This window comes from Battus philenor, unplaced genomic scaffold (genome assembly GCF_028537555.1).
Source record: "Battus philenor isolate CCGP_79_NKW_IND1 unplaced genomic scaffold, ilBatPhil1.0.hap1 SCAF_27, whole genome shotgun sequence".
Taxonomy (NCBI): domain Eukaryota; kingdom Metazoa; phylum Arthropoda; class Insecta; order Lepidoptera; family Papilionidae; genus Battus; species Battus philenor.
The window spans coordinates 3,917,597-3,933,443 of record NW_027181690.1 but is presented as its reverse complement, the minus strand read 5'-3'; the positions used below and the strand labels follow the sequence as shown (position 1 = coordinate 3,933,443).

The 15,847-nt window shown below is 34.0% G+C and overlaps 1 protein-coding gene across 2 annotated transcripts in view; it reads right to left on the bottom strand.

Annotated features, from left to right (window-relative positions):
• Nucleotides 1–15,847, bottom strand: part of LOC137925506 (DGAT1/2-independent enzyme synthesizing storage lipids) — a 43,048-nt gene that overhangs the window by 16,461 nt on the left and 10,740 nt on the right. Inside the window, exon 1 of one of the 2 annotated variants that reach the window (XM_068768960.1) lies at nt 12,623–12,895. The exons of the other annotated variant lie outside the window; for it this stretch is intronic. Coding sequence (XP_068625061.1) covers nt 12,623–12,863 — 241 coding nt within the window. The 5' untranslated portion in view covers nt 12,864–12,895. Of the gene's footprint in view, nt 1–12,622; nt 12,896–15,847 lie in introns of those variants that run through there. 2 annotated transcript variants of the gene reach the window in all.

Here is a 15,847-nt window from a genome sequence, read left to right as displayed (position 1 = left end):
GAGTGCATTCGTACCGTATTAGCACTAAGTGCACTGTCTCTACTATTATGATAATGGAATAAACTCAATAGCGCATGTCATCAATTTCAAGATGATTTTCGTTGTTCCATCTTTATCAATTGATTTCGACGATACAATATTACAAATGATTAAATTCAAATTATATTCAAGTTTACAGAGCCGCGATCTTTTATCTCCTAAATCCCCCATTTTCTATTGACTATCGTCCCCTCCATGGTTTCTGAAGGATGCTTGATGTTTTAAAACTTAGCCAATCTGGAACTATTGTCTATAAAACAGATATGGGCATCGTTAGGGGTATATGGAGAAAGTTAACCCCATATCTGTGTTCAATTGCACTTCGCATTACAGTACATTTATTTATAAAATAGTTATATTCATATCTAAGTGTATTACATTGTTGTCTTGGTTATAGAAATATAAATTCCACTGTGAGAAGACTCTGACAGTGGAATTTATATAAATGCAGTCAAGTTAATCAATACAAGTTACCTGTACGAATTTTTTATGCTTTTTATACCTTTAAAGTGTTTTATTTTATTAAAACAATAGCATAAGTAAAACTAATATTTGTAACGATTACTTATATCCTATCTTCATTTAAATATTTAACATTGCGGTATTTTTAAATGTCATACCACGAACTGTCTCAATTATAGATACACAAACTTTAATAGTCTGCCATCTCCTTTAATAGAAAAAAGTTCCAATTATTCTTCTCCTTTACGTCGTGGGCCGACGACGGTCAAAATCTCGCTGTATGCTGGTAGCACAACACGGGTACTTCCCGCATCGTTACAATATTTGTAACAGACCTATGTCTTGCACTGAGCGGCCATCGGCAGACATTAATGAATAAATAAATAAAAATTATCTGTTACTTTATAATCTATTAATAATCAAAAATTAAAAGTTGGTTCTCTTCCTTTTTAACAGCGCTTCTCAAGTACATACATCCTTTTATCAGGAAGTCGAAATTATTTACCGATTAATAATACAAAATAGTAATTTCGTGTAAAGAAATAAGCCTTTTAAAGCCTCCATCTTTTACTATCTATACTTTACTAATATATATTATATTTACTCTCACGAAAAGCTCATGGGCCTAGGATGCAATTTCATCCTCTCTTATAAATCGTGATAATGTACGATAAATTAGCATATTAAATAAGAAAGCTAAATAGCACAAAACAAATATAAATTAAGGTAAAAAAAATGTGATATTACTCAAATCATATGGCACGAAAGAAGCAAGGGAAGTGAGGCGATAAATGAATGGAAATTAGTATGAAAAAGAACGGTAGCATAATGGTAGAATAATAGAAGAGGAAAGATAGGTCATACGAAGAATGATAAAAGAGTACAGAAATAAAAGGAAAAGAAAGTGAAAAAATCATTAAAGAATATCAAAACTTTGTCCCACATAAGATAAAATGTACGACAGGTCCCCAATAAGAGCCACAAAAAAATCAGCCTCTTGAGAAACCTACTCCATAGTGGTTAAAGTTGTTTATTATCATCATGAGTTCAATTCCCGATACTTGTATACTTAACTTGTACAGAGTAATTACAATCTTATCGAGTAAAAATTTTAAAAACCTTAAAAAGTTTGAAGGTTCCTTGTAAGCATTTACATGTGTAATCAATCACCCTGTGTAAGCACTGCTATATTAGAAAACTTGCGTATAATTATTAAAACTTTTTCTAGTGGTCGATTAAGTAACTCCTCAAATATAAAAGTACAAGTCACTCTTACTTACTCACGGCCATATCGTTCTAGTGAGTGAGCAAGTGCTAGTCTTCTCATAAAGTATGTGAGCAGTTCTCAAGTATCTCGTGTGCGTCTTGTCAATCCAACCCCGGTCACTCCACTGACATACCTCACTCAGTGTCTTAACACTTGCGCGCACACTATATATGCCACAAGACGAATATTTCCACCGCTGAACAGCAATTTTAACATAAAAATGTGATTTGATAAGCGAGGTCACAACCAGATAGTAAATCACACGGCCCATAAAAGTACAGTGCTAAACAGAGCAAGGCAAATATCCTTCACGATTATGTTTTCCGATTATGTTCATCGCTTCTACCGTAACATTCAAATTTGTTTTACAAATCCCATCCTCATACCTAGCACGCATTGGATCAAATTATTAGTAAATTATAATTTGCTTTTCAATAGGCGTTTATTGGATGACCTGATCGATGATATAAGCCTGAGAAAAGGTTTATCCTTATCAGATATAAAATTCACTTATAAATATAAACCTAAAGTAACAAATTTAAATATCATTAAAACTTAACACGAAAATTATCATTATATCATATAAAATACGATCACCTTCCTTGACTTAAGAAGCTATTAAATATGCAAATGATATTTACACAAATCTATTAATAAAGTCAAGATTAAAGATAATTCCATTCCAACAATAATATTTAATATTTACAAAAAAAAAAGTTATCTGAGAGATTTTCCAGTTCATTCGGGTAAATAGTCGGTAAAAAGGTCATGGTTATGAACTTTTTACCGACTATTTACCCAAATTACATTATTGATTATGTAACTTTCATCTCTGGTTAAATCATCGCCATTTCAGCCGAAGAATGTCCATTGTTGGACAAGGGGCTTTCTCATAGATTACCAACAGGACCTTTTTTATGGCCCTGTTTTTGGGTCCTCTTGTTCAACCACTGTCATGGGTGGACAGGATCTTTACTAACATTATAATTTTTCAAATAATTTTAATTGATATTCAATGTCTTTTATTCTTTCCTCTAATTTCTTTTACAATATCTTTCATTCCTTTCCATACTTTCCTTCCGTAAATCGCCTCACTTCTTTCGTCTTCCGTCCAGAATTCTACAATTTTTACGATTATTATTTATATCACTTGTTTAACAATTTATTTATTCTTAATTCCTGTTTATTTTCCTACTATCTATATCGCACTTAATTTACATTGTTAAAATCAGAGATAAAATATATCACTCTTGTTTATTTTTTATTCCTAACCTCAGAAGAGACCTGTATCCAGCGTCTTCCGAAGATCTTAACAAGATAGCCTGTCCACATTGCAGGTGGATATCCTTCGCTGTGCTTGCTAATCTTTGAATGTTGACCACGAATCAATAGCGCAACCTTGCGGCCCAGCGGCCATTCGTTTAGCGCGCTATGTGACAGCTGAACCCTTTCCTTACGGTAGTCCGTTCCGCCATGAAGTGGGCACATTGCATGGCGGTAAGCTGATATTCGAATTTTCTCATTTGTGATACATATTTAACCCTTAATAACCTGGAGTTTCAATTTTGATACCAATCTTTTAAACCGAATGTTCACATTACTATTAGTTTTTTTTTATAGGTTGGCTGTACGTATTTTACTGTTGTATAATATTCTTTCCAACGAAATTAAAAAAATATCTAATGTCATTATTGTTTTATTTTATCTATGAGTAGTATGAATATTAAAAAAAAATCACTTTCGTAAATCAGGCTACTAAGGGTTAAAGATTTTACTGGTATATTAATTAAAAATAGAAGTTAGGATAATTCTTAGTAATTTATTTGGCTCTGATAAATCTTAAAAAAGGGATCTACACATAAGCCCACATTACAAGGTGGGTGCCAGCTAACTGCAGCGCTGGTACACACGGATCGTCCAGTGGATGCCGGCTAACTCAGGCGTTGGTAACAAAAGGACTAATATATGTGTGAAATAACAGTTATGTCCATGAATTATATGCACGTAAAATCCGCTAAAATGACTTGCATTATCAATATGGTACCTTGGTGAAGTTATAAATACATTTGTTATTTCGTATTTTTAAAACACTGACAATTTCTATACTATTTACACAGATTATGGGTTGATTTCTTTGTAGTATTAATGAAGGTGTTTTTTCTTTGTTATTTTATTATGTCATACTCGGTCAACTTTCTTTTAGAACTTTCTGTTAGACGTCGGCGCACTATGCCTTATGGGGCGTGGCTGTTACAGCTTTTTTTTATTTTAATGGCCCCCGCTATTGGGGGCCTCTCGTACCCCTATCTTTGGTGGGACAGGGACTTTATTGGCAATTTATTTTTTTCCCATAATTTTTTATTTTCTCTCTGTTCTTTCATACTTTACTTTCTCTTTCGGTCTATTATCTATCTTTCATGCTACATTTCTGCTTTCTTTCCCTTTTGCTCTGTTCATCTATCATTCTTTCCCTTCTTCTTTTTACATTTTCAATTTACATTTTTATTTTACATTTTTATTACTTAGATCCTATAATTATATTCTATCAAAATTTTTTGTATCATTTTGGTTCTATTTTGTCTTTTTTATCTATTTATTTACTGTGTTTGCTTTTTGTTTATTTTTATCGCACTTTTTGCGATTTTTTTGCAGAGGGATACGAATGACTGTTTATCTTTTCCGCCTATCAGGGAGGCTATTGACTCCTCCCCGATTTTAACGCCAGACCGGCACTCGAAGTCGAGCCGGAGTCCCCCGAATACGGGACACTGGGCCACAAGGTGGATCACGGTCTGGTCCACGCCCGGTTCACAGAAGCACGAGGGGTCCTTCTTGAGCTTGAACCTGTGGAGGTACTCAGAGAACCCCCCGTGCCCCGTGAAGAGCTGGGCCGAGACCGCGTCCACCTCGATACTACGGAGCACGCGGTAGCCTGAAATGGCGTCCGGGAAAAATGTCCTCGTTACTAAAGCCGTGGCTGTTACAGCTTCGTCGTTCAAATAAAATCTAAATTTCTCCTACTACTGGTTCTGCTTGTTCTCGTGCGCTTCTTGGATGTTATGTGACTTGGGTGTACGGTTCTTCGTTCCTCCTGGTGTTGTTGGGGGAAACACTCTTCGTTTCGTAACTGTTGCTGTCGTTTCGGCCGCTTTTGTAGCTCCCGGTGTTGATATTTCTTTCTTTTTGGCGGCCCTCTTGAGGGCGTCTAGTCCGTGCGGAAGCTCATGCCATTGGTCTCTCTGTTCTCGGGAGGCGAACTTGATCCCTCCCAAGATCGATGTGTCGGGCGGTGGTAAAGTGTGGCGTGGCCAACGCTTTGTCATGGGAAGGTTAATTTCTGTTGAATAATTGGCAGTTGCAACAACCAGTTTGTTAGGGTGGTTAGTTTGAGATAACGTGAATAAACATCGATCAATAGCCGCTTTGAATAGCAAAACGCCTGATAAAAATTTTTCGTATTTGTACTAGAAACAAAGCTTGTTATAGCTTTGAGAAAGGTTATTTGAAGACCTTAATAAAATTTGTAACTATTATGTGTACGTACTACAGGGTGAACTAGAGCTATATATTCAAAGAGTTACAGATGTATATAATAATCTCATATATGCAGAAGTATACATATATATGTTCTTATATATGTATACTGTTATCAAAAGCGGAACGTAGCGGCCGATACCGCTCCCCCGTCGTACCGTACGCATGCCCATGGCGTGGTACAGCAGTTCCGGTAGCTCTTTAACTAGGTTCCATCGTACTAACAGACAATGCTAGCACAGAAGATATACTGGCGTAAATTATGCAAAATATTTGACCGCCTGATTCTTACTATCTAATTTTGTTAGTTATATAGGCGAAAAACGTACCGTACCCAATGGCAATCGCTTTAGATAGTTTCCTGAATAAAGGTGATCTAATCGACGGTAGCACGAGAATGTGCCAGCATGATTACACAAACACGGACGTGCGCTCACGAGGAACCAAGTCTAAGCTTCCATAACCATATTACTTAGTAAGTTATCAATGTGTATTGATTAAAATGAAAATTATTAAAAAAAATTGTTTATCTGAAGTGCGAGAAAGTGCGAGAGTGATATGCGATAAAGAAAGTGCGAGAAGTGCGAGAGTGAGCGCAGCATATCGCTCTTGCAAACGGCCGTTGTGGTCGAAAAGTTCTTGAGTGGCGACCAGGTAGACGCGTAGGTAGGCCTGCCACTAGGCGGACCAACGACAGCCCAGATCGCGGGAAGTCACTGGATGCAGACGACGCAAGACTGATCATTGAGTCGATCTTTGGAGAAGATCTATGCCTTACACTGGGCGCATATCTATCTCACATGATGATGTTTATGGCTCTATACATTTATGATAAGTGAATTCTACGATGCTCTGTTGTTTTTGAATTTATTTTCCATCGCCTATTTGTACTACTGTTATCTTTTTCTCTCTCTCTCCCTCTTTATCTATCTTTTTCCATAAAACTCTTGTGTTCTTTATTATAATTAACTTTACTATTTCTTCATGGTTTCTCGCAGCAATTCTTTTTTTATTCATTTACACAAGACCCATTTCCAGTAGCTTTTCTCTTTAGCTTTCGTACTTAATTATCAAGAATAATAACTGAACACATAACTCAAATATTACGAACATTTCTAACGACAATATGGCTTATCACCAGTAAAAAAACACCGATTAGAAAAATAAAAACTAACTTTACCAATTGTAATCAACCGTTAGATAAAATTTAAATCTTTGACCTGCAACATAACTTAGAAATACACGATAACATGTGTGTATTTAAACAATAGATCAAAACTACCGCAAAACGCTTTGGGTAAGTATAATTTTTAATAGTGTGCAATATAAATTTGAATCTGTCACCGAACATAACACGAATTAAGATTTTAAATGGTAGTCGTTTTTCGCTTTCGTTTTATTAGTTTTTATATAATACTAGCTGACCCGGCAGACTTCGTACTGCCTCAATCGATAAATAAAAGATCTAAACTTTTGTATAAAATAATTTTAAAACAAACAAATTGAATCCGTATTTAATAAAGAAGCATATTTTGAATGAAGCATGAAATTTTATTTTCGACACGTCATGTTGCTTAATTACAAAATAGAGTTTTCCTGAAATACTGGCTATTTATAAGGTTTAAATTTCGCACACACACGTTGATTCAGTTTGTTAATCAATTTAAAGCTATCTCTAAATTTTATTTAGAAAACGTTTATATGGGAAAAGGAAAAGGGCTGTTTTTAGGGTTTTCCCGACATTTATTCGATTTTTTCTCAGCTTTAAACCTTCCCTAGACCTATACGAACATTTCAAGACCAAGATAAGAGAAATTCGTTCAGCCGTTCTCGAGTTTTAGCGAGACTAATGATCAGCAATTGATTTTTATATATATAGACGAAGTACCATAAATTTGTTGTAAAGTGAATTAACTTAATTTTATTGTAAAATGAATTATCATTATTTTGTTGTACAATGAATTATCATAATTTTGTAAAATTAACTGTCATAATTTTGTTGTACAATGAATTATCAAATTTTGTTGTCGATAAATTATCACAATTTTGTTGTACACTAAATTATCATAATTTTAGAAAATTAACTATGATATTTTTTTTTGTAAAATCAAGTGAAAATTATCTAATCAGATCTGAATTATCAATTAGTCATTAATTAGGGTGATGTGATATTTTTCGGAAATTTCAGCTATTTGAAATGGAAAACTGTATTGTATTATTTATGCAATAAATTAACGATTCCTTTTTTTAACAATATCGAATTAATTAACCTCTAACTGCCTGTAAGTTTAGTCACGTAATCACGAATACGCATCGTCGAAAGTATAACTAGCTGATTATAAATTAAAAAAAAATTCCCTTATGCAAAAATGTAGTGCCATGTCCACAGATAATATAAACATTACGACTCTGTGACATTGAAAATGACCACAATGTTTTCGCGCAGCCGGTTCAAGTGCGGTCTTTGTTGATAAAGACTTTTTTAACTGTTTAAACTACTCTCATATCTTTCATTATCGAACATTTATAACTTGTTTCTAGTACTTTCCTATTTAGTGAGCCGATGGTATCACAGCTTATCTCTAGTGTTTTGTTGCTAATAGTATTGTCGATTCTAAATTCAAAAGTTTTTTTATTCAATATATGTCTGGTTATATGTCTTATTGACGTCGTGTCCTCCATCTATTCCAATGATAAATCCACTATACCTGAGAAAAATAGACCGAAGGAACTATCAACCATTTTTAGATTTTTTTTAAATAGAGCAATATGAACTTTTTTACATTCGTGTATATTAATATACAGATCGTTATAAACATTATTTGAAGTAATGATTAGTCTATTGTAGAAAATTATACACTTTAGTAAGACCGAAATCGCTGTACCGCGCCGGCGCGGCGATTAAGCGGCCGAGCAAAATAGAAGAATGAGCGCCGCCACTACGAGCATTGACGGCGGACTGACAAAACGGATCGGCCGATACACCCCTCTGTCCCGCCGCGCGCATACCTAAGGCGCGGTACAGAGGTTTCGGTACTACTATAGTCCATACATTTATCTAGCTAAAATTCTTAATAAAAATAAAATGAGTCGTGGTTACCTTTAGGCAGCATATGTTAGTCGTGTTGTTAATACTAAATGTATTTATAGAATTAGAGACTAACCACTACACAGTGTACTCGAGCAATCTAAGAGTTCAGATGCATCCCAATTCGAAAAATTAATGTAAAAGTCTAATCCCAGGTTTCTCAAGGAGTTCCCAAGCTTTGTTACTGCAAAGCGGTCCAGGCTAAGCGCCTTTAGCGCTCTGGTACCTCACACCCGTCAAAGCTAGAGGAAAAACAGCATTTGTAATAGAGAAACTTGTCGGGATTTCTCCACGAAATTGAAGCAAAAATGAAGAAGAAATAAATTAGGCATTGATGTCAGAAAATGATTTATATTTTAAAAAAAAAAACCTCGCAGTAATTACAAGGCATCGTACATTCTAAACCTAGTCTCTCACTCCTGACCACTTTGGCAAGCTTACAACCGCTCAACTAGCGATGGATGGCTTTGCTCGGGATTTCCCCTGCGAACTCGAATAAGAATAAGGAAATCCGTAGAGAACGAAAGTTACATTACATTGCTCAGCGGATTGGCAACTTGAAATGGCAGCCGGTAGGCCACATAACGCGTAACACAGATTGCCACTGTCTCCTTAACCCTTTCGTCCCGGATGGTACATATGTGTACCACAAATGTGTGAAAGCCCCTGGAACCTAAAATGATCGCTCGTTTTCAGTGGAAATTGTACCAGGCCGTTGTTTATGCGTTTGGCTTTGAGGTTATGTACAAAAATCGCACGCTATCTGCATGACTCAAGCTAGTCTAGCGCTAATTTTCATTGTCTGCATGGTTTTGGTGTATAAATTTTTTGATAAATTTTATGTTTTAGTATTCCGGGACGAAAGGGTTAAGGTACTGGACTAGAGTCCATGAACAGGTAAGCGCGGCGTACGAAGTCCTCTCAGAAAGTGGACAGATGAACTTGACAAATTCATCGAAAAGCCTTACACGCAACCACTATTAAAAATCTATAAGGAGACCTATGTCCAGTAGTGGATGTCTTCAAATCATGATCGTCATAATAAATAGACAACAAAAATAAATACAATATGTCGGACTATGAAAACCGCAAAATATAATATCAACGTATAGTAGTTTTAATTGTTACAATATTGAAGGTTAAAACAAGTGCATTAGATATTACAACGATTAATAATATTAGGTATAAACCAACGAAATGACACAAACAGAAATAAAACGTCTAAGTTGCAAATTTTCTTACCAAATGTTTAAACATGGCAATTCTGCGTATTTCCCGCCAACATTTGCTGACACAGACTATAGCTAATCCACTGACACACTTTGTAACACTGGCCACTAATGTACGTGTTTAATAATGATTATTTTAAAACCAACAATTATTTTTTTTTGTTACAATTACACTTTATTTATAAGTTGAACGTTGTTGTTTTAATACGTTATTGATAACATTAATAAAATATAATTTAACTCTTTTTGAACTATTTAAAAAGTAACTAAAAATTATTTTTTAAATAAATAGCTTAAAATTTAACACCATCTAGCAATTTAATGAAATAAAAATTATTAGTTATAGTAGTAAGATAACAAACTATTTTAGAGTCTGTAGAAATTTAATTATAAAAGTACACTTAACTCAAAAATCATAGTAGTCTTAACTCAAAAAGTGAATTATAAAATGATTTATTTCTACCACGTGAATCTGTAATATATAAAATTGTAAGGAGGTCTTCCCCTTCGCGCCTTATTGGCACGCTTATAGTCGCTCAACGAATCATGGATAAGGCTATGAATTTCTTTATGAGATGGAATCATGGAATCATGAATGAAAAAAATCCGCAGACAAACGAAAGTAAACGATATTGACCAGCGGATTGGCAAGTTCAAAGCTGCAGTAGGTATGGTTAATCACGTAGAAAAGATGACGGTTGGAAACTTAGGGTTGGAGGCCACAAACCGGCAAGCGCAGTGTGGAGGAACGTCTACCCACAAGGTGGACAAAACCAGCTCGTTAAGACCGTCAAAGGACTCTGGATGCACGCCGCTTCCAGCCGACACTATTGGACATCTACTTTGGAAGCCTATATCCAAGTCACTTCCTACATTTGAAATAATAATGATGGTCATAAATAAATAAAATGCTATTAGATTATTCATGTAACTTACTGAAAAATAATATCCATGAATATTTTTATTTACAGCCCATTGTGACTATAAAAAGAACAACGGCTTTTCGTTAAAAGAATGTCAAAGTCGCGCGGTTCAAACAGAACAATTGGGACAATAAATAAAAATATCTTTTGAATATAACATCGTCACAGTTATTAAATAATTCATACGAATTATTTAATACGATTGAATAAAAAATTTGACTTCAAAAGCGACTGGCCACAAAGAAATCCCAATTTGTTTACATTAAGTCCGTAAATTCAAGCAGATTTATTTTTAAAAATTATACTTTCAGAAACGAAAGGAATATCCCCGCGCTGTCATCAACCTTTTTACCTCGGATAAAATTTTGAACTCTGTATTAACGTGAACAAACGAATCCAAAAATATAGCACATATTTGCTGATCATGGTCGTGACGTCAGTGACATTTACCGTTGCCAAAAGACATTTCCCGAGCGAACATCTAAGTGCATAACATTGATAATTTTACCAAAAAGTATATTTATACAACGTCAATCATGCTAGATAATTAAAAATATATTAAAATATTCATAAGTAGTTATAAATAATAATTTAAAATTATATAATTTCTCGACAGGTCTCCCATAAATTGACGAGTCGAAATAATTCAGAAATTTAACTAAAAAAATTTGTTGCATGTCATTAGATGAATTTCATGCACTCTATTATATTCTATATCTTATAAATAAATCCGTACTTTTTGTCACTTTCACGTTACTATGAGTAACCTTTCAGTAAACTACATAGAATACATAATTCATACTTATAGGCGATAACTTGAGTTTTAAAGGAAATACACACTTTTTATCAATTTGACCGGCCATATTGTCTGATTTCGTCTTTACTTTGAATTATGGGACAACCTGTAGAATTAGATATTTATTTATTTTATTTAAACACTTATACATACGATGTATAGCGGAGAATTTAATGCCAAAGGAATTTCTATCAATCTACCAGTTAATGTGATTTTTAATACACTGTATTAAGTAGACCTAAGCAATATACGCATGATAGCAGCCAAAAAAACCAAGCGGTTTATTCAAAGTTTCAGATCCGCACACACAAGTATTGAACAATGTCCTGGCTTCCTTATTTCCAGAGAATTATAAACCAGGCCTCTTCAGGGTTAATACCTAGGGAGTCGTGCTTCATTTTCGACCACATAGTCGCTTTCCATCAGGCGAGTTGTTGGTCAAACAAGAAAGAGGATCCAAAACATTGATAGTGCTCAATATCGAAAAGACCTCCTATAACATTATTAATAAAAATCCGGCTTCGGAAATTGAATTGTTAACATGACTTTTAATTAAGAAGTCAAGATATAATAACACAATAATGGTTGTCTGGTAGAGATCACCTCGAGCGATAAGGCTGCCTTTTGAACCACCACAATGTCACTTGGGTAAAGGGTGTACCGGTTTAGCAGAGGTGAACCAAATATGTTTATTTAATATTATATATTTACTTATTATATATTATATATTTTTATGAAGTTAAAATGAAATAATTTACATTTTTTATTTTATTGATTAAAGAAAACTGAACAGCTAATACATGTTTACACATTAACAACAATAGCAGCAAGTTTCAATTAATTTTCACTTAATAAAATTAAGGAAATCTATAAATATTGATTTTTTTTATTTACAGTTAATTCGTAAAAAATCTGTTCAATTTTTTTTTATAAGAGCGATAGAAATGAATTTCATTTTAATTATTATTAAATATTAATTTATGTACAAAACAATTTCAAAGAATCTTACAAATAAAATAAATAAAACCACGACCCCGCTAAATATTCTTATAACAAAGTAATTTTATAATTTTGTACTGAAGCGTAAAGTTATTGACACAGTTTTTTTTTATAAACTGTACAAAAACTGCATCATTCACATTCGATAATACAATTTAAATTTATTTGAATCAGTTTTTTGTTCCACATTATATGAATTGCATATCATTATTAAAAAAAAAAAACATACAGGCACATATTTACAGAACCAAAAAAAAAGTTGAAGAAAAAAAAATAGATACGTACGATAGAAGATCCCTACGTAGAACCCGATGACAGCGACCGTCAGTTTGACAAAGTCATTGGTTGTGTCAAAATCGAATCTCTTCAGTAAGTCACTCATGATGTACGCTTTCACCGGTCTTGCCTTGCACTGATTCTCCACCATTGTAAACGAACGAAAATTATCTACGATAAATACTTTCAATAATATTTTCAAAGCACAGATAACCCGTCGACCGACAGATAGAAAATGCACCTCTGGCATGCCCGAGTCAACGCGACATTTGATGCGTACACCAGTGGCGATGTCTCGCATGAGAATGAATTGTCGTGTCAATGAAAGCACAAAACGCCGGCTTGCTGACCCTAGCACAACTTTTATCTATTTCACATTAAATATCACAAACAAGTCACAATTTAAAAACTCTTCTATCTACAGGATGATGTAAAACCTTTATTCATTTTTATATTATTATCCACATAGAATCATTTAACCACTTGTGTACGTGAAGAAGTATGCCGGAAAAGCCTAATTTGATATGAACTAAAATCAGATTCAACTCTCAACGGCATCCTTCAATTTAAAGCTACGAGGGTTCCAAACGCACCCTGATCATTGTAGAGCTCACTAAAACTCAATAAAACTTTAAATGGTTAAGATCCAATTTATCAGTAAAAATCTCTAAATCTATAACACCTATTTCCAATCATCCTATACAAATTCACTCTGAAATATGTTACATTTAATTTACTTCGTTGCATTGGAATGCGACAGGGCAATAACTTCTGACAGTAAAATGTCTACAGGGACAGATAGTTTACAGTAATTAATTTTAATATGCAATAATCCGAATTTTGAAAACCTTTTTCTTATTATATTATATTACCATTAACCCTTAAATGCATAATGATGAAAAACTGCAACATACCACTTAAACAGCACAAGTAACAGTATATGCATAGTGTAGTATATATACAACATAAGTAATATTTTTTTATATTTTAAGTGCATTGTAGTGTACTTATTTGCAAGATATATATATTTTTAAAGTATAAATAAATGCATTTAAGGGTTAATTTTGAATAGGGTGTACCATAGATTATTTAGCAGCAAGTGAGCTATACATTCACACAACTACTAAGCGGGCACGGGTACTGCAAGCAGTACCTGCACCGTTTTAAAATAATCGATAATGAGACTTGCCCATGTGACGACTCCACAGTACAGACTTTTGATCACTTACTCAGACACTGCTCCCGATTCGCATCCAAAAGACATAACCACGTGACCTTATGTGAAAACCTTAATATATCTCCGTTCAGCTTACCGGACCTTCTCAAGAAAAAATCTACAGCAGAATCTTTTGATGAGTTGGCCCGGCACATTGTCCTAAATCTCAAGGCATTTAACGGTCTGTAGCGCTTGGGCAGCGACTTAAATAAAATAATGTAGCAACTAATATATAATTGTGTATACCAAATTGTATTGTTAATATGTATAAATTTTAGCTGTATTTACCCGTAAGTGAAAATTGTGTAAAAAAAAATTGTAAAAAAATAATAATAATAATAATAATATAAAACGCTGTCGTGCCTCGCAGCTGGGAGAAGAAAGATCCGTATCAAATAGCGGCAACCCTCTCCCAACTGTCTGCGTTTAGTTAAAGCGAAAGATAAATACTGTAAAAAAAAAACACCAGCGATACAAATTAGAATTAATAAAAAAAAACATTCACTCGTTTAAAGCTTTTTTGGCTATAAACGATCACTCTGTATATCCAACGAGTTTCAATTGTCATGTAATGAATTCAAAAAGTGTATCAAACGAATATTAAAAGTCTTATTACAATGTAAAATCCTATTACAGTGTAAAGGTGTTATTATGTGACAAGACAGACACTGTATGAACTATTCTAATCAATACATTATATGTGATAATGGTCACAAGAATCAAAATCCTAAGTAAGTTTGTGGATTCTTCACAGATCGAGATGTGCTTGGAATCCAATTATTATAGATGTCAAATTCATTCCAGTTTTTTGATCAATTTTTGCTCTTCTGGCATTTTTCTTGTGACGGAAACAAGAGATTGATTGGTTATAGATGATCCAAAGACAAAAAAATCCTAAAGAACACTTTTGTAATAAGAATTTTTATACGTGTAAAACGAAACAGTTACTATAATAAAGAAAATATTATAATATCTAATATCTTGAGAAGTGGTATAGCCCAGCGGTAGACGACTGAGGCTTGCGATCCTAAGTGTCGGGTTCAAGTCGGGGTCAAGTTCGGGTCAAAACCAAATATAAAAACTGGAACCAAAAATGAAATAAATGCACATGTAAACGAACTTATCAAATAATAATAGAATATAAGACAAGTCTAGCAATGTACTAAAAAGTTCAATCCAAACAAATCTGTGAAAACAAAAAAAGAAAAATGTTCGAACCACCTATGAGTAAAAAGATGAGGAAAGGAAGGCGATGAAACCAAGAAGGAATGAAAGAACAAAAATTGCAAGATATTGTGAAGGATAAAAGGAAACAATAAAAGAAATTGAGAAGTATGAAAGTGAGTGTCGAATGAAGATAAAACTCTGAAAAAATTATGTGTAAATAAAATCCCTGTCCCAAACTAGATAGAGGGTACGAAAAAAAAAGTATCGGGTTCAATTCCCGAAATACAATAGTTATTCACACAGTGCATTAATTACATAGGATTACCATTGCTTACAAACAAGTTTCCAGAGTATTGGCAGCAGCGTCCTCTGTGTACCATAATACTAAACTGCGATCGCCAACTCGTACATCGATCGTGGTGATTACAGTATATCCCTCTTAGGGGGGAAGGGTGGGGGACTGTGTCTTGCATTGGGCGTATATGGGCTGAAACCACAATGACGATGTCTAATTTCATCTGCAGTGGGTTTATTCGCAAAGAGGTTTGATTCATTATTTATCAATGTTTCAATCTCTGGACTTCCACAGTTGGACATATGCCTCCCCTGTTGATTTCCGACAAGAGCGATTGGAAGCATCTAGATTATTCCGACGACATTATCTAGGTCACCTCTCCATCTTGTGGGTGGTTGTCCTACCCTGTGCATTAGGTTTTTATTATTTATGTAATATAATAAATAAATTAAAAATAATTATTAATAATAATAAGTCGCAATTTGGACGACGTTCTTCGTACTGGCCATGAACAATACTTTATTTATTATTTAACGATAACAAATAATCAATATAC